Source organism: Camarhynchus parvulus, chromosome 7 (genome assembly GCF_901933205.1).
Source record: "Camarhynchus parvulus chromosome 7, STF_HiC, whole genome shotgun sequence".
Lineage (NCBI taxonomy): Eukaryota > Metazoa > Chordata > Aves > Passeriformes > Thraupidae > Camarhynchus > Camarhynchus parvulus.
The window spans coordinates 260,321-279,246 of NC_044577.1; the positions used below are offsets into that span (position 1 = coordinate 260,321).

At 54.8% G+C, this 18,926-nt stretch overlaps 1 protein-coding gene across 1 annotated transcript; it reads right to left on the bottom strand.

The window, feature by feature from the left end:
* Positions 1-333: 333 nt before the first annotated feature.
* LOC115905630 (aryl hydrocarbon receptor-like) lies at positions 334-18,388 on the bottom strand. The gene is given in 12 exon segments (XM_030952085.1): positions 334-595; positions 708-1,895; positions 1,897-2,266; positions 2,927-3,068; positions 3,329-3,438; positions 3,524-3,726; positions 4,368-4,498; positions 4,738-4,861; positions 5,746-5,835; positions 8,577-8,683; positions 18,036-18,223; positions 18,300-18,388. Coding segments are annotated over 12 exon segments (2,850 nt in total). The 5' UTR covers positions 18,341-18,388; the 3' UTR covers positions 334-439.
* Positions 18,389-18,926: the final 538 nt, after the last annotated feature.

Consider the following 18,926-nt stretch of genomic DNA (forward strand, 5'->3'; position numbering starts at 1 on the left):
ATAAAACATCTGTACAACATGGCCACAGCCACAGGTACCTGGCAGGGGTGGCAGGAAATTTAACACCAGAGCTGAAAACCTTTCTGTGTCTTTCCTTAGGACAGGTTTTCATGCGGCTGGTATCCATGCTGGATCATGCACGTAAATACAAAGCTTAGGTGAAGCTTTGGCTGCACTCATGGGGTGACCTGCAACCACAGCTCAGCCTGCTCCAGCACCCTGGGAAATGTGTCCTCCAGCCCTGCTGCTGTCCCTCCCCACACCAGGGACACCAGCACAGGGAGCAGGGTGGTGGGAGGCTGAGAAAAAACCCCCAGGTGAGCCAAAGCAACCAACATCAATGGCACCCAGCAGCAGGGGAAGGTTTGTTTTGTTTTCTGCAGCTTGAAGGCAGCTCCTGCCCCAGGGAAAAGTCCTGCTTTGTCCATTCCTGTCTCTCCTAGAGATAGAAGTCCCCCCTGGAGGGGTGAGGGTGATCTGGCAGCACTTCTGCCCGGGGCTGAGGCCGGCAGGGCAGTGCCAGGCTTCCCCCCAGCCCTGGATGGTCTTGGGGCAGTCCCATGGGAGAGCTGGGCAAACCAGGGCTGCTGCAGGGCTAGGAGAGAGAGAGAGAGCAGCGGTGAGGCGCTTTGCAGGCGGTTATGAGCACTGCCTGCACAGAGCCCCAGACAGAAAACACTGAGCCCCAGAGGGAGCAAGGCCCTTACCCTGTGCCTGCCCTCCTGGCTCCGCGCACAGCCACGTGTCCCACAGGAATTCAGTGTCTCCAGAGGGCTGCTGATGCTCCCCAAGTGCCCTGCAGCTGAGCTGGGGGAAGAGTGCTGGGGCACGGAAAGAACAGAGTTCAGCTGCTTTTCAGGAACGAGCTGGCAGAAAGGGAGAAACAGCCTGGGGTATGGAGCTGTCTCTTCCCAGGAGCCAGCAGCATCCAGGCTGCACAATGCATCCAGGCTAAACTGCTGTGGGGGCAGGCCAGGCCCGGGGCCCAGGCAGCCCTGGGGCTGGGAGATCCCGTCCCTGCCGAGGCCAGGAGTGCCAGGCTGAGCTGGAGCCCGCAGCAGAGGGCAGGCACAGGCCTGCCATGGGCCGGGGTGTGGAGAAGAGCTGGGGCAGGGGCCACATGCCCCGTTCATCAGCAAGTGATGGTGCCTGGGCTGGCTGGGTGGTGCCACGTGCTCCTGGCACTGGCTGGGCAGGGAGAAGGACTGCTGGGCATCCTCTTGGAGGGGCTGCACCACTGAGAAGTCTCCCTGCAGCTGCTGGGCCCTGGGCGGCTCCTGCGGGCAGGGAGCTCCCAGGGCTGAGCTGGGGGTCCTGTGCCATGGGGCGCCCTGCACTGGCTGGAAGGAGGGGAGCACAGTCTCCTGCCCAGCTGGTGCCCACCGGGAGCCACTGGACAGCTCTTGCTGCTCAGCCAGCGCTGGGAGCAGCCCTGGCACAGCACTGAGGGGCTGCTCCCACAGCAGCGTGGGGGGCTGGCCCAGGGCAGTGCTGGGCTGCCCTGCATGCTGTGCCAGGGGGCACCCCGAGTCCTTGTCCTCCGTGTGGCACGGAGCAGAGCCTCCCTGCGGGCTGGGGGGCATGGCTGGCAGGGGACAGACCCGCTGCCCTCCCTCATGCCCATCCACTGGAGGCCTGGGGACACAGGAGACAATCTGGTCGCTGGCCAGGCTGTTATTCAGGGATGGGGACTGGTCTGGGTCCGTATTGACCATCACCATTTTCTCATCCGGCAGCAGGAGCTCCAGGTCCTCAGCATTCAAGGCCAGGCCCTCCAAAGCACTGAAGAGCTCGTTGGAACAGCTCTGGTCACTCTTAACTGAGAGCAAGTCCATGGTGGCCAAGAGAGGGTCCTCCTGCTGCAAATCCAGCAGCTTCTCTTGGAGGCTGTTGGCCCCTTGAAGAAGCTGGAGCTGTGCCCATACTCCAGGCATCCCCTCCTGCACCTGGCAAGGACACAGCCTTGAGCTGGAAAGTGCTGCTGAAGGAAGGGTTGGGAATGGGAGCTGGCTGGGAGGTGTACACCGCCTCGTCCTGCTGCATCACAGCACCCAGCAGGGACCTGGGGTCAATGCCATTCTTCTGGGAGTGCCCTACGTGGCTGCAGGAGGGCTTCTCGGACTTGCTGAGTTTCCCTTTGCTCTGGAAAAGGTCAGGGAAGCCTGGGAGAGGATGAGTACTTTGGTACAGAAGCGCCTCTCCTGTAGCAAAGGTGAAGGGAAGATGCATGGACCGCTTCCGAAGGTGCTCTCCTCCTTCTTCATCCCTGCGGGGCAGGAAGAGGACACTGCGGCTGACACGTGCACAAACCCACCCCACGAGTGCTTCTGCAACGGGCAGCTGTGATCCCTGCAAGCCAAAGCCCCTTTGCTCCAGCCAGCATGCATTCACACACACATGTAGGGAGATACAGTATGGGTAAATGAAGGTGGTATAGAATGTAATCTTATCCCCTAAAGGGTTGCAGCTGAACCAATCACTAAAGATTAGGAGCAGGCCTGATGTTAACAGGCCACACCTGTAGCCAATAAGAAGAGTGTTATAAAAGAGTGGATTGGTGGGAACTGGAGTCAGTTGGCTACTGTGAGGACAAGGAAGAGTCAGTGCTAGAGGAGCTGCCTACAAAAAACATCAAGGGGGTACAAAACTCTAGCAATATGGAACCCTTGCAATGCAATGATAATAGGACTCTTGCAATATATATGACAACACACACACACAGAAAAACCAAACATCTGCAGCATAACTGAGCATCACCCCAGTTGAGGGGTGGCCTTGCAGACGGGGATGCGGCTGAGCAGCACCAAGCACAGAATCCCACAGCTGCAGCAACAAAGGCGAGGACAAATGCAACATGCTGCCCTGCCCAGGACACCCCAGAGCCCTGGAGAAAGGCAGGCTGTGCCCGCGGCAGCCCAGCACGTACACGAGGGGTCTCTGTGTGACCACGATGGACTCGGGTTTGCCGTTCCTGTAGACGAGCCGGGCGTTGGCCTGCACCCACTTCCAGCGCTTGTCCTTGGTCAGCAGCCGGAACACCGTCAGCCCGCTCTCGCCCGTCTGCATCACTGCCAGAGGAAGGAAGCACCAGCGCTGCCACCCAGCACGCTGCCCTTCCCAGCTGGAAACAGCAGCAGCGTGGCTGGCAGGCACAGGGGACAGCTGAACACCCCTCGCTGCGCTCCACACCGAGCTCCCTGCAGCAACAGGGGCAGCACAGCAGAGCATCCTGTGGGGAAAGAGCCCCTGGGCTTGACAGAGCAGCCAGCAGAGCTGCCCCAGTCCCAGCCCACTCATCAGCACAAGGGACCAGGGAGGGGACTCTTACTCCTGACGTGGTTCTCAGCACAGTACAGCATGTCAGCAGCATGGACAAACTGGTACCCCGTGCCACACATCCGCAGCTCCGCCTCGGTGTAGCCCAGGACGATCTTCCCCCTGTGAGACACAGAGAGCACACCCAGCTCACGGGCAAGGCTGGGGGGGATGTCAGGAATGGAGCACTGAAAGCTCTGCTGCTTACTTGGCATCACACGCCAAGGGGGTGAAGTCCAGCTTGTGCTTGGTCCTGAAGATCATGTTCTTGGTTCGGATCTGCAGGAGGGACGGCGGCTGCAGGGGCGTGGAGATGGCGAACAGAGCGAGCTGCGGGGGCAGGACAGAGCCATCTTCAGACCTTTCGTTCTGCCCATGAAGGAATTTCAGCCTGCCTTGAAGGTTCAAAGCCTGGGAAGAGAAGAAAAGCTCAGTGTCATACAGAAAAGTGAGAAGAAAGAGAGCTACATGGAAAGGAAGATATCTGTCTGGCGGGTTGGTGTGAACAGAATCATCAAATCACAGCACGGTTTGGGTTTGGAGTGACCTTAAGGATCATCTCGTTCCAATTCCCCCTGCCATGGGCCAGGACACCTTCCACTATCCTAGGTTTCTCCAAGCCCCATCCAACCTGGCCTCGGACACTTCCAGGGATGGGGCAGCCACAGCCTCCCTGGCACCCTGTGCTCTCCAGTGCAGAGAGAAGGAGGGATGACCACCACCTACTTGATCTTAAGACACGCTTTTAGCAGAAAAACCAAACCACAGGGGAGAAAAGCACTCGATTGCTCAAGATTCAGCATTTCTGGGAGGAGAGGAACGAAACTCACAGGGAGAGGTTGTAGGTACAGGCCAAACCTATGAAAAACAGGGAAAGTCTCTTGCTGAGACAAGAGACTTGTCCCACAAACCTGAAACCCTCTAACTTTATAGATTCCTACACTGCACGTGGCAGAAAGGAGCATGGGATCTTTCCAGGGGGTGGTTTCAGTGCTGGTGTGACCCTCTGTGGTGAGCCTGCCCCTCTCCTGCTGCAGAGGGTCTGTACTCACCAGGAAGCCCGAGGAATTATCCAGGAGGCAGCGAAAGCGGCACACAAAGCTCCTCTCCAGGAAGGAGGAGTTGTCTGGGGGCAGCTGATCCGGCTTGTAGAGGACAGCAGAGGAGCTAAGACTCCTCCCTACTGTGGAAGAGAAGGATTGAGAGAATCAAGCAAGGATTCACCCCAGCGAGGGCTAGAGGTGCCCAGCACTGGGCACTGCAGCAGTTTGCAGAGCACAGCAACAGAAACTGGGGGGAAAAGCCACAACACTGGAACGAAACTGTGGCCTGAGCCACACGGGGGCAAGTGGTGACAGCGAGCTGGGGTCCCAGCATCCCTGGGGAGCCCTGCTGCCACGCAGGATGGCAGCCTGCCCTTACCTGCTGCAGAGGGCTCACCCTCAGGAGCGCGCGGTGCGTCCAGGGCCCAGCGGAGGTTGCGCCTGAACTCCGGCTGGTCCTCGGTGTGGATCAGCTCGAAGACGCTCTGGTGCATGACATCTGTCTGGAGGGGACACGCCATCTGTGAGCTCTGCAGCCTGCCCCCAGGGCCAGCTTTCATTGTCCCACCTGGGATCAGCCCATCGTGGCCCCAGGTGGTTTTATCTTGCCCAGTTTCCCTGGTGCTCAAATGGGTCCCTGGCTAAGTGAGGTTGGAAACTTTCCCCCAGAACTGATGTTGGTGGGAACAGACAGCACGTCTGGCTTTAAGGACTCCTTGCCCATGTTGGGCCTGACTTCCTCCCCTGAGAAGCCTAAAGAGCCAATACAGCTTCCCTCTGACATCCCCATAAGTCAAAATCCTAGTGCTGACTTAAGAAATTAGATGAAAACATGGATTTGGGAACAAACAGCAGCAAGGCCACCCCATCCCTGCACTACTCCCAAGAGAACAATGCCCTGGGACTGGCTCCCTGTGCCCAGGGGCCATCTACCCCAGGTGTTGGGGACAGCCAGCTGTGTGTGGGTGACACAAAACCACAGCAGCTGAAGCACTGCAGGTAAGTCCCACTTCCCTGTAAATATGATCCAGTGTCCTCCAGGTCACCTGGGTGCCCAAAGTGCTGGAGCCCTGCGGGATTTACCAGGATTTGAGTGGGTGTCCCAGGCAAACGGGGCAAGGAGCCCCAGACATCTCCCCATGGCCATGAGCCCCATGAAGGCCCATCAGCATGGCTGCTGGAAAGCATCCATGGGCTGATGAAGTCCCTTGTCACCTACCAGTGCCCACATCTGGCAATACGAGGTCCAAATTCCCAAGGAAAAGCCCCAGACAACTCCCTGAGAGCCTGTGATCCCTGCAGAGCCTCCTCCCTGCAGGGAACTCGGGGCTATTCACCACCACCAAGGAAAAACTGGCTCTCCACAGCAAGTCCGAGTGCCACCAACCTGGTGAAATCCCAGATAGTCCTGGATCGTGTGCGAGGAGTAAAATATCAGCCCTTCTGATGTCACCACCAGCACAAAGCCATTGAGTGCCTGTAGGAGAGAGGAGATCAGCAGGTGCAGGCCACAACCACTTCACTTCTACAGCAGGACACTGGGCACCCAAAGCCTGGCTAGCAGGCAGCTGAGCCACCACAGATGGCCCCTCTGAGCTCATGCAGCTCTTCCACAGAGCTGCCTGGGAATATCCTAATCCAGACTGATGGAAAACTGTGCTTCCATCCTGGGAGCATTGACTCAGACAAGCTTTGGGCATTTATCCTCATCCTGTGCAGGGAGCAGATAAAAGCCTCTGAACTTCTTGCAGGATGAAAGTGGACACCATCAGGAACAGCTGTGCGTGGCCATCCCAGGTTCCAGAGGAGTGGCCTGGAGAAGGACCATGGAATGCCTGGACTGTCTGTGGGCAGGGAGCAAGGCCAAGGAAGATGTTGTCTCTGCTGCCCATTCCCTCCTCAAGGTGGCCAATGCTGAAAGGGCCTCAACCAGTGCAAATGGAAAAGCCAAAAGCTAAAGCATAAGGGTTTGGATTTGAAATTGCAGCAAAAAAAAAAAAAAAATCTTGACTTCTGGAAAGCCAGTTTCTTCCAAAGCAGCAGGGAATTCAGGCTGAGTCTGGTGCCTGAACTTGGGGGAAAACTACAAAATCCCTGGGTGACCTTTTCCTCTCTGCCAAGACATCGCAGAATCATTTAGGTTGGAGAATCCCTCTAAGATCACTTCTTCTGGAACACTACCTGGTTCATGCAGACCCCACACCCCTTAGGCTGAATGCTGTGCTCTGTTTTCTCAAAATAAATACTCAAAGTTGTTGTGACTGTGTGGATTTGAAGCCCCAGGCCCTCCCCACAGGGAAGAGCACATGCAGCCATCAATCTGAAGTTTCCATTGCATTTTTAATGTTGCACACTTAGACATTTCACAGTTCACTGGCTCTTCCATCCGCTCCTCAAGCTCCAGGATTGCAAAGCCAATATTCAAGGGAGCACCAGGCTTCCTGGCAGGAACAGGCTGAGCTGATCAGAGCCTCTGTCTCACTCAAGAGGGGCTCATTGCTACCGGTTTCATCAACTGGGGAAGTGATTTGGGTGTTTTCCCTGAGCTGAAAACCACACAGCAGGACAGGACACACGAGAAGGGACCAGGCTGCTGGATGACAGTGTCCTCTCTGGAAGGCAGGGCTCCTGCACTTCGGGCCCTGTGGCTTTTCAGAGCCAACACCATCCTGTACCACTGACCTGGCAGGGAAGCCACTGTAGCCAGCCCTGGCCTGCTTCCCCCACTTCATAATGTACAGACATCAGCATTAATTGGGGCCTGGCATGGAGTCCTAGCCAAGTCCAGCTATTGTTGCTGCCAACTCCTGTTTCATTGCCCAGGTCAGAGTTCCTCCCCCCTCTCCTTCCCTTTATTCCAGGCACAAACGCTCTCTCTATTTACTGGGGTTGGTCTCAGTGTGTGGGAATCTGCTGCAGAGGTTAATTAGTGCTGCCAAATGCACTTTAACCCTTTGAGCAGCTTCAGAGGAACAAAGGGGAAGAATCAGAGTGGACCGAGAAACAAAGGAAGTTTGGCCATCAGAGGTGACAGGGCAGGTGGAAATATGTTTGTAAGTATGGAGGAATGTTTCCTTGGGGGGGTACAGAGACAGATTCTGAGCTCCTGGCACATCCAGGGCATAGGTAGACCCTGAGAGAGCTTCACCAGCTTTTCAGATGCAGTTTGGTACCTCTAGAAGGATGGCACCCAACTGTGGGAGGAGCTGATGAGCAGGACATCAGCCCCCAGCCAGCCCTGCTGAGCAGTTTTGTTATATCCTGAGGGAAAACCCTCAGGCTTCTGGTTATTATTAACCAGCCTGGCTTTAGCACTTCTCCCACCAGACACAGAGATCCTCAGCTCTCAGGCAGGACAGTAATTACACTTTGTGCTGAGTGAGTGCTTGGACAGGAGGAGCTGGGGCTGCCCAGCACGCTCAGCCCGTGCTGGAGGACAGCCAGGGGGGCAGGGACAGTGCCACAGCCTGTGCCCAGGTGCCAGGCACAGGATGGCAGACCTGTGTCCTTGCAGGACCTCGTGCTGCCAGAGCATGAGCTCTTTCCATTTTCTGGGCACAGTCTGGTGACCTCCTGGCACCTCTGAACAAACCACAGCAGCTGCAGCACCACCAGCCTTGTCGCCAGCATCACCAAAGAAGTCCACTAGGGAAAAGCAGAGCTCCTGGGATACACCCACCTGCCCTGTGTTTAAGGGATGAGCACGCAGCCCATGAGCACCTGTCTGTGTCACACATCACCTCCTGAAAATCAGGGGAGACTCCCACGATGTTTTCTTCCCTGTTTTCACCAGTGTTTGGAGAAAAGCCTCGAGTCAGGATCAGTGTGCCCACATTGAAAACTGCACTCAAGCACCTGGCTCAGTTTGGTTCTCACATTGTACCTTTGGCACACTTAGACACGAGGGTGGAGAAGCAGAAAATACAAATCACCATGCTCAGAAATGCAGCAAGATGCTCCTTACATATGGGCTATTTTAAAATGGCAACTTTTGCCAGGAATAATGGGAAAAGCAGGGAAGAAGCAATAGTTTTTGCCCTAGGGACCTTTGGAAGTCTTAAACTTCTGTCCAGTGAGAAGCACAGTGAGGCGCACCACATGAAATCACAAATCACCTGCCATGAGTGAAAGAACAGCCTGGCTCTGGAGCACAACTCAAAGCAGCTGGAAGAGGGACAAGAGGAAGATCCCATGAAGGCATTTGTGAGGAGCACTAACCTGCAGGAGCAGCTCACCCTCTGGAACTGCTGCTGAGCCCAGGGCTGGCCCAGTGCCACAGGCTCCATCCCTCTGGGCTTCCTCGGCACCAGGATTCTTCAGAGCAACTGCAGCAAGGAAAGGGAAGGAAGGGACATCAGTGCTGCAGGACAGTGCAGGGGAAGGCACCAGGCAGTCACAGCCCTCTGCCTCACCTCTCACAAAGAGCTGATTTTAACAGGATGCTTCCCCACCCCTCAACTGTTCAGTCTGGGGGTTTTTTTCCCCCCCACTCCTTTTGTCCCCCTTTTAACATCCTGTAAGTAAAAAGCCGTTATAGCCAGGGATCCTTAAAGCAGGTAGGCATCAGAATAATAGAATTATGGAATCATTAAAGTTGGGGAATGATCACAGAGCCCAACCATTCCCCAGCACTGCCCAGACCAGCACCAAAACACGTCCCCAAGTGTGACATCCACAGGTCTTCTGAACACTTTCCAGAACAGCGCATCCACCACTGCCCTGGGCAGCCTGGTTTAATGCCTGACTTCTTCTGTGAGGAAAACTTTCCCAATACCCAAACTAAATCTGCCCTGGCACAGCTTGAGGCCATTTCCTCTTGTCCTGTTCCTTGGTCCCTAGAAGCAGAGCCCAGCCCTCACCTGCCAGGGAGTTGTGGAGAACAAGAAGGTCCCTTCTGAGCCTCCTTCTCTCCAGGCTGACCCCCTTTCCCAGCTCCCTCAGTGTTCCTCATCAGATTTGTGCTCCAGTCCCTTCCCCAGCTCTGTTCCATTCACTGGACATGCTCCAGCCCCTCAATGTCTTTCCTTCTGTGAGGGGCTGAAATTGAACACAGGATTCAAGATGTGGCCTCAGCAATGCTCAGCACAGGGGACAGTCACTGCCCTGGCCTTGTGGCCACAGCATGGCCTTCCTGACCACCTGGGCACATGCTGGCAACAGCAGCAGAATCCGCCCTGCACAGGAGGCGCTGCAGCAAATCCCAGGATCAGGAATGTGCCATTTTGAAAGACACAGCTGAGTCAATGTCTTGTTACAGTTCAGCAAGCCAGTGGGTTTACTCAACCAAATTAAGGCAAGCCACAGCTCACAGTGGGAGAAAAACAACACAGAAAACACACGGATGCAGACACAGACACCCGAGATCCAACAGTGCTCCATGCACAATCCACACGCATGAGGGAATCTGTCACTCACTGAACTGAAGGATGTGCCCCAAAATTTTGTTCTGTACTCCCCAAGAGAACGGCTCCTGGGGATATTTCGGTGTGGATAAAAATGGAAGGGTTAGATGACAATAAGCCTGTGCAGAGGAGCTCACGGGGAGCCTCTTGCCAGCACCACGAGGACACAGGACAGCATTTGGCTGCTGGTAAACCTGCTGCTCCCACTGGGATCCGGCAGGAAAGATGTGAAACACCAGCTGCAGCACCATTGTGGACTGCCAGCTCACAGAGGGAGCAGGAGCTCTCTTGGATCTGCCTTTGCCAGCTCCTGGACAGCAGGAGGGCTGCCAAGCTCAGAGGTGATGGGAGCAACAAGTGGACTCTGGAAGCAATAGCACAGCAAGTCAGGAGGCAACAGCCATCAGCACATAACCAAAGCCAGGCTCTGTGACAGGCTCTGCTCTCCCTGGGCTTTGCTAAAGCAGCCACTGAAACTCAGCTCCTCCACCTGCACAGAGCTGATCCTGAAGGACCTCAGATGCTGCAAAAGGCAGATGTTCCAGAGTCAGGCTCTGGGGACAAAGTTCTTCCAGCAGGCACAGGACCATCCCAAAGATCGTCTTTGCTCTGTAACCAAAGGCAAAGCATAGCCCAGTTCTAATGCTTACAGAAAAACACCTGACACAGCAGCAACCCCGCTGCTTCTGGGAGCTCTGGAGAACTCTCCAAGCTCAGCCTGCCCAGACTATTTCAGGAGCTGGCCAGGGATGGGCTGACACCAGGACTGAGGTTACAATAGTGTTTGTACAGCTGTGGGTCAGGCCTGAGCCAGCTGGGGTGGACACACACACAGGCTGCTGTGGCCTCACCCGGGGTCCCCTGTCCAGATTGGAGCCCTCAGAAAACCTCAGGGAGGGACAGGCCATCGGGATGAGAGAGGCCACAAGACCCAGGCAGGGCCCTGTGTTGTGCAAGGAGCAGGTTTGTGCCAGCAGCCTTCCAGCAACTCGCTTTTGTGATCGCTGGGAGCGAGATGCGGGAGCTATGAATTATTAAAGGTCTCCAGTCCTCCTCCGTGAGCTCCCAGCCTGCTGCGCCGGAGGTGAGAGATAAAAATAAACCTGGCTGACAGGAGAGCAGCTAAAGGTGCTGCCCTCTGCTCAGGGCTCTGGTTTAATGGCTCGATATCGCCCCTGCAAACAGAAATCTTGCCCTCAACCACTGCCTAAAACCAGGCTTTGCTATCTGGGCTGTGGGGCCAGAGGAGACACACTGACAGCAGAGGACAGCCTGCTGTCCTCCGTGGGGATGTCTGCCACCAAACGGGATCCAACCACCGGGCTGTGAGGGATAAACCAGAATTCCAGTGGGGGCTCCCCCGTGAACTTCACCAAACAGCGCCTTTCCCGCCCGAGCCAGCCAAGGATCCCCAAAGAGGACGGGCTCCTGGCTGCGGGCACAGCAGGCTGGCATCCTGCCCGGTGTCCCCCGGCTTTGTGTGTCCATAAATAGCCCCGTGCAGCCCCTGGGGTCAGCGATTCAGCAGAACTGTCACAGCACATCAGGCTGACGGAGCAGAAGGAGCCGGGGAACCGCCACATCCTCTCTGCTGCGTGCATCCCGCCTGGAGCTGGCACCGGGAAAGGCGGGATTCACCCCAGGCACGGCGCTCTCCTTCACCCAGGGCAGCAAGGCCAGGTGCAGCCTTTGCCCTTGCTGCACAACTGGGCACAGGCACTTGCAGGGAAAAAAGAGAATAAAAAGGAGAGAAGTGGCTTTCCCTCCCTCTGGCCACCAATGTCACCTTTGTGTGGTATTCACATTCTTTGGAAAAATCCCTTTGCCCAGATTTCTCTCCTAGGAAGCTGAGAAGACTCAGAGAAAAAAAAAATTATTTGATTTTCTTCTGTTTTGTTCATGTGGAATGTGTTTAGAGATTGTTTACTACAAGTGATTGTTTCATTAGATTCTGATGTGAATTGTTTACATTCATTAGCTAATTAGTGCCAACCTGTGTCAGGACTCTGGAAAGAGTCAGGAGTTTTCATCATTATCATTATTATTTCAAGATTATCATTAATCATTTTAGCATTTAGTAAGTGTCCTTGCTGTATTCTTCAGTATAGTATAGCATTCTTTAATATAACATAGAATGATAAAATAATAAATTAGCTTTCTGAGAACACAAGAGACAGATTCATCATTCCTGCCTTCATCGGAACACCCCGCAAATACGACACCTCTGTTGCTGGAGGTGACAAAGGTGAGAAGCTGGCCACCTGAAAGCAGTGAGGCTTGAACAACTTTCATGCTTTTTCCTCCAAGAAACAGCTCCTGCCAGGCCCTGCAGGCTATTTGGCCACAGAGGAAGAAAACCTCTCCCATCTCTGAGGAAGAAGCTCCCTGCCCACACCTGCCTCCCCACCTGCCCCGTGGTCATCCTCACACACTGGTGCTCACCAGGAGAGCAGGAGGGGCCACCAGGGCTGGGTTTCCCCCCCTCCACCTCCATCTGGGAACCTGTTTCACGTGGTGCTGCAGGGACACCTCGCTGCCTACAGAGTTTGCCAGTGAACTCCTGAACCTGCCAGGGCTTTGTAGACCTGGGAAATCACTGCAGCACCAAGCTGGAATTAACATTTTTGAGAGGATATCTCTCCCAGGCCCCTTCCCTCCACAGAGCAAAAGCTCCTGGCGGGAGCAGGGCTTCCATCAGCCATTGACAGCAAAGGGGAAAAATGAAACAACTCGATCCCAAACCTGCTCCAGGTGTTGATGAAGGAGAAGGAAACCAAACTGCTTCCTGACTCCTCAAGAGCTGCAGGAGAGGGCTGGGCCATCTGCATGGCCACTGTCAGTCTGAGCAGACAGACAGCGGGCACAGAGGGAGACAGAGAAGGATTTTGCTAGTGGTGCTGCCTACAAACCTTCTGCCAAACACCCCAGCATGCACAAGCCACTCTGGGGGAAGGATTGATTGATTTCTTAACAAAACTGCCTTTTATCCACCTCTCTCTTTCCGTCATTTGTGCCAATCCCCTGAAGAACTGGTCTTACCTCACAGTAAAGTCTCTACTCCCATGAGTGCATCTCCAGATCTCCCTTTCCCATCCACTTCTCCAGCTTCTCCTTGCTCATGGGCAGAGGGACCTGCAGCTCTGTTGCTCACATCAAATAACCCCTCAACATTGCTTTTTCCTACATTTTATTGTTAGTAAGAGAGAAAATATTGGAAATTTAGAAAGCATAATGTAAATGGTGAGGGAAGTGGGCACAGGTTTGCTGACACCAGAGCCATCTTTTCCCTGCCTTGCTGAACCATCAGCTGGGTTCTCATCGGTGCTGTTCAAATCCCATTTTCCAGCCACTGGCAAATAGTTCCTGACTTTCCATTTGTTAATTCATAATGGATACCAGGGTTTTACTTAACTTCGGACCTGCCACAGTTCCCTGTTGGCAAAAACTTCATTAAACAGATGCATTATTTATCCCTGCCTGAATGGTGTGGATGCCCTGCTTTCCAAGAACACTCGTGGTTAATAATGGATGGCCTCTTAAAAGATCTCACTGCACTTTTAGCAGCAAGGAGGCCTTGGCTACACGTAGCTTTTGGTTGTGTCACTTGGGTCTCAAAGGGAGAGAAGCACGTGCAGGAGTTTAAACAAGGACAAAGATGACAAGGACCCGCCAGATTTTCCTTCTTCCTGCAGCATCACCAACTGTTTGAACCCTCCCTCCCCCAGTGCTCCTCCCTCAGGAGCTTTAGTCTTCCTCACAGAAAGGTTTGGCTTGGAAGGGACTTCAAACACCACCTGGTTCCACTCCCCTGCTGTGGACAGGGACCCTTTCCACCAGACCAGGAAGGATCATCCCAGCCCGAAGCCTCAGCCTGGAGTTTCTTCCCAGTCCTGCTCCCCTACCAGCCTTGGCAGGAGCCCTGAGACAGCCCAGCAGGGCAGGCAGCCCCCAGGAGCCCCAACAGCTTCCCTGAGAGCCAGGGGAAAACACCTGGCAAGGAAAGCACACAGCAGGAAAAATGCCTACCTAAGGAAGTCGCAAGAACTCTCCACCTTCAATTGCTCCTCCGAGGTCAGCTCATTACCCAGGCAATTAAGAGAGCACAGTGATCACAGGACCAGGCTTTGTTTTTCCTAGACCAGCCCTCAGGCTTCGCTGCTACAGCTCTCTGCTGTGTTTGACAAACAGCTCAGGAGGAGGGAAGGCTCACGAGTGAAGGGATGAGCAGCGTTTGTCCCACACACACCATCTCAAGCCCTCATCCCTAGGCAGAGCTTTCAGGGGCACACTCACATAGCCTATAATAATTGTATAATTAAAAGCACTTTTCCAGCCTGACCTGACTGCAGCTCAGGCACTTTTTGGGCCACCACAGCTCCAGCAATAACAATCTGGGTTCATATCACAGTTCCAAGGGTGAGGCTGAGCCCGGAGGCTGCGCATTGATCCTACAGCAGCCACCAACGATTGTAAGAGGACTCTGGGAAAATCCCTAAGCCCCCAACATCCCCAAGAGTGTTATCTTTTAAAGAGATGGGAGAAAAAAACTGCTTAAGTTTTGGATACATGACCTTAAGCTTCCATATGGAAGAGACCCGTGCAGAGCTCAAACCCACACAGAGCCCAGAACAACTCCCTGACCCACAATCACAGACTGTGCAGCCAACAATTCAAAAGTTTGTGAGGTGTTTCCCCCTCTCCTCTCCTCCCAGCCAGTGATGCACCTGAGCTGCCCAGAGAGCCAGGCAGGATGCTGCACATAGGCAGAGGTGCATCTGCATCCCCGAGGATTCCCACTTCAAGGCAGGGCTAGCCCATTGCTATGGGGTTCAAACATGCAGCTCCTGGCACCACGGACTGACCTCTTCCTACAGCTCATAAACCCTGGGCTTGATTCAGGGCATCCAGAGAAATCCCACAGGTGAACCACTGAACATCAGGCACAGGGCTGTGACAGGCATAGGGTGCCCTGGGGACACCCAGGGACAAGTGAGTGCCCAGCAGGGGCTACACTCGCACACCAGAAGGGCCGGTCTTGCTATAGGATGGGAAGCACAGCTGGGATGACCTTCCCAGCACTCTGCAGGAACAAACTGCCAGAGACACTTCTCTGAAGTGAGCCCTTGACCACTGTGACATCTGCCAGTTGGCCTCCCACCAGGAGCTCAGGTGGCCCAAGATACACAGATGGCCCCTGACAGACCCATGACAAGGTGCCTTTGAGGCATCTTCTTTTTTTTTGGTAAGAAATCCTCTCGCAGAGCCAGACAGCAAACCTTCCCCTTGGAGCATCTTTCCTTCTCTCCCCGTTTCCAGAGGGTGAAGGAGGTGGAAGAGACAGGGACCCCTGCTCCCTTCCCAGCAGTGTTTGCTGGGGCCTTGCTCCAGGAGGCGGAACAGGGAGGGATTAGAGGGGAGCAGCCCGGCCAGGCACCAGCGGGATAAGCTGCTGGCACACAGCTGGTGTGACATGCTGTGCATGCCCTGGAGCAGCGGCACGGCCACCCTGCAGCTCAGCCCCACCTCCACCAAACCCCACGAGCTGAAAGAGCCTCCAGCAGAGAAGGGAGGAAGGTCAAGGTAGTGAATGAGAATTAAAACTACTTGTGGGCCAAGGTGGGTAAGAAACAAGGCATTTGGGAGGACTGCTGTAGGGGAAGAAACCTGGATGGGAAAAGAGGACAGACAAGCCTTTAAATCAGCTGGCACTGATGTTTGGATAGGAGCCTCAGCTTGGAAGCAACCTCAGCTCCTTTTGGCCCTTCTGGTCCAGGTGCTGGGTTCTGGTCAGGGCTGCTTCTCCAGCAGGATGGATGTCAGATGGGCTGGATATCCTGCTCCCTGGCAGGACACCTCTCCCACCGTCTCCATCCCTCCCGTGATCCCGCTCCCCTCCTAAGCTCACCTCACCCATGGCAAGGAAGCACTTGTGTGAACCTGGGATTGCAAATCCCAGGCAATGGGGGAAGGGAGAGGTGCCTGGCAGTCTCACAGAGGACAGCGGTGCTGCCCCATCACAAAGGGAGCATCTTCCACCTGGCATGGATCAGGAGGAGACCTTGGCTGAGATCCCGTCTCCCCCAGAGCTACCGACCACAGCTGGCACTGAGCTGCTCCCTGCTTTGTTCAGCTGGAGAGATCTCAGTGGGGAAAATGGAGTGGAATCAGCCCACAAACACACAGAGGATGCTCTTGTCTGCTGCTCTCCCAAAGCCCTGCAGAAAGCCGGCACCAGGCTGGCAGCAGAGCCACCAACACAGCCCGAGGGATGTTTTGGGGTCTGTCTGGGTAAATGACCCTGCTCAGCAAAGGCAGCGCTTGATGATCCTAAACCACTCCAGAGATTAAACAACACTGAGCAGCCTTAAATCCTCCAATTCCTGTCACTGAACTGCAGGCCTTGAGTGGTGCCCCCAGGCAGGCAGGGAGGCAGCAGGGACAGCTCCCTTCGGGCTATAGAAAGAATAAAAATCCTCATGTCCTCAGGAAAAACACATCCTTATAAAAATCAAATGCCTTTAAGCCCACACAAACTTCCCCACATATCAGCTATGCATAAATTGAGATGGCAAAGTAACATTATGTGCTGTTAATTATTAAACCGATTAATAATTAATAAATCAATGATTATTTATTTATTCTGGCCAGGCATGGGCTGGCATACACCTGCTGGGTGAATTGCTGTCAGCGATCATGGGCAACACCTGAGACCTGCTCCAGCTGTTTCTCGTCACAATCAATCCATGGCAGCACACCCCAGGTTTTGTCCTTGCTTTCCTGAAATCTTCTCTTAGGGATCACTAAAGCAGGGTGGATAGATAAATAAAGTCAGTTAAAATCAATTATTTTGTTGATAAGCTTGCCCAGAGTTCCATTTAAGGATTTTTTTTTAAATTGGTATTAAGCATCACAAAGGAAAGGCTGAAACTCTCCTCCTTCCTGCCTGCCGCACCTGCCTCAAAGCCATCCCACAGCCTCGGACAAACTGGAAATCGGTGTCATGGAATTAAACCAGGTGGAACGACAAGGGCAGGGGGAAAAAGGACCCAAAGCAAATGAGACAATCTCAGAACAGTAAATTTCCTGATGAGCTGGTGTGGCAAGGCAAACAACTCTCCCAGGCCATTCCTTTCCCCAGCCCACCCACTTGCCAGTCCTTTAAAAGGGTTAAAAGGGAGTCGAAAGACAGAGGGGGAAAAGTCACTTCCACGGGGAAACTCCCCAGCACAAGGCTCTGCCTCAAGCCTCCTGCAAAAACCAGAATTTTACCTCAGGAGAACCCACAAATAATCAACTTCACCCCTCCAGATCCCTCTGATCCCACGTCAGGGTCGAACACAGCTCCAGCCCGGCAGCTGGAGACGGCACAGCAATGAAATGTGGGCTAGAAAAGGGGGAAAAGCAATTCCAGGGGAAAGAAACCAAAATTCTGAGGGGTAAAAAGATGAAATTCTAGGGCAGGTAAAGAACAAAATACTCGGGGGGAGGGGAAAACAAAATTCCAGGGGCGCATGGCAGGAAAGACAGGAACAACACAATATCCGAGGGGGTAAAACCCACCAGAATTTCAAGTGGAAAAAATAAATTAGGGTGGGAGGGAGCCCCAAAATCCAAGAGGGCGGGGAGGGGAGAAACCAAACTCAAAATTCGAGGGGGAAAAAACGCAACCCAGAATTGCAGGGGAAGAGGGAAATCCCACAAAATTCGAGGCGGAAGGAGGGGATCAATTTCAATGGGAAACAAAAAAAAAATCCAAACAAAAAAAAAATTGATGCTGTTAGAGACACGAACATTCGAGGGTGGAAAACCCACACAATTCAAGCGAGGGAAACCCGTCAAAATTCGAGGAGGGGAAAAAAACAAATCCCAGAAAATTCGAGGCGGGATCGACACGAAACTCCTGAAAGGGTGGAGGAAACCCTAAAATTCTACGGGCGAAAAAAAGCACAATTCTGAGAGGGAAAGAAAACAAGTTTTTGGTGAGGGAAACCCCATTAAACTCTAGGGAAAAAAAAAACCAAACCCCACACCACTAGACATTCTAAGTGAAAAATACTCTGTGGAGGAAAACAAGCCCACGAAGAATTTTGGAGAGAGGCGGGGGAAGGAATTGCCGAGGGGCGCAAGAACATGCCGGGAGGGGTGACACAGCTGCAGGGGGAGGCAGAGCGAGGCAGGAGGGACAGCACACAGCTCCGGGCGGGAATTGCGGGACAGCACACAGCTCCGGGCGGGAATTGCGGCAGGGCAAGCGGGGAAGGCGCCCATCCCTTACCGCCCAAGAAGCTCCTGGCGCGCAGGAAGCCGGCGCTGAGGCGGAGCACCGAGAGCTTGTCCAGCCCGGCCACCACGTCGGGCGGGAAGGGCAGCAGCCCCGCCAGCCGCTCCAGCTCCCGGTTCAGCCGCTCCCGGTGCCGCTTGGACGGGTTGGAGCCGCCGCCTTCGGCCGGGCCCGGCCGCGTCCTGCCGGGCACAGCCGCGTTAGCGGGGACACCGGGACACCCCTCAGCCCTGCCCCGGCCCCCTCGCCCTCACTCACGCCCGCGGCACCGGCTTCCTCCGCCTGCGGCCCGCGTACATGGCCGGGCCGGCAGCGCCCGAGCGCCGCTCCCTCAGGGAGAGAGGCAGCGGGAATGGGAGCGGGAACGGCCCGCCCCCGGCGAGGGGGGAGACGGGGGATGGACGGGGGATTTGGGGCTGCGGGTGGTTGATGTGTGATGGAGCTGAGAAGGGATTTGGGGGCGGAAGGGGGAGTGGGAGCTGGCGGAGAGAAAGGGTGATGGGCGGGAGGGATAGCGGGGGTTAACGAGGAGGTGAAGGGGGCTGAAGGAGGATTTGGGGCGTGAGGGGGCTGTGGGTGCGTTGAGGGGCTGTGGGTGCGGATTTGGGGCGTTGAGGGGCTGTGCGTGGGGATTTGGGGCGCTGAGGGATGGTGCGGACCGGGCCGTGGGTGCCGATGGCTCGAACAATCCCCCTGGTGCTTGCCCGGCGATGCACAGAGCGCCTGCCAGGGGCAGAAGGGCGCGCACCTGAGGCTTGCGGGTAAGGGAAGAGGCTGGCAAGAGGCAAATGCTGCGATGTGCAGTAAGTCTTTATCATGCCCATGTCCTCCCTCATGTTATGGCTCAGCTGTGAGAACTCCTGTTCCCAAGTCCGGGGACATTCA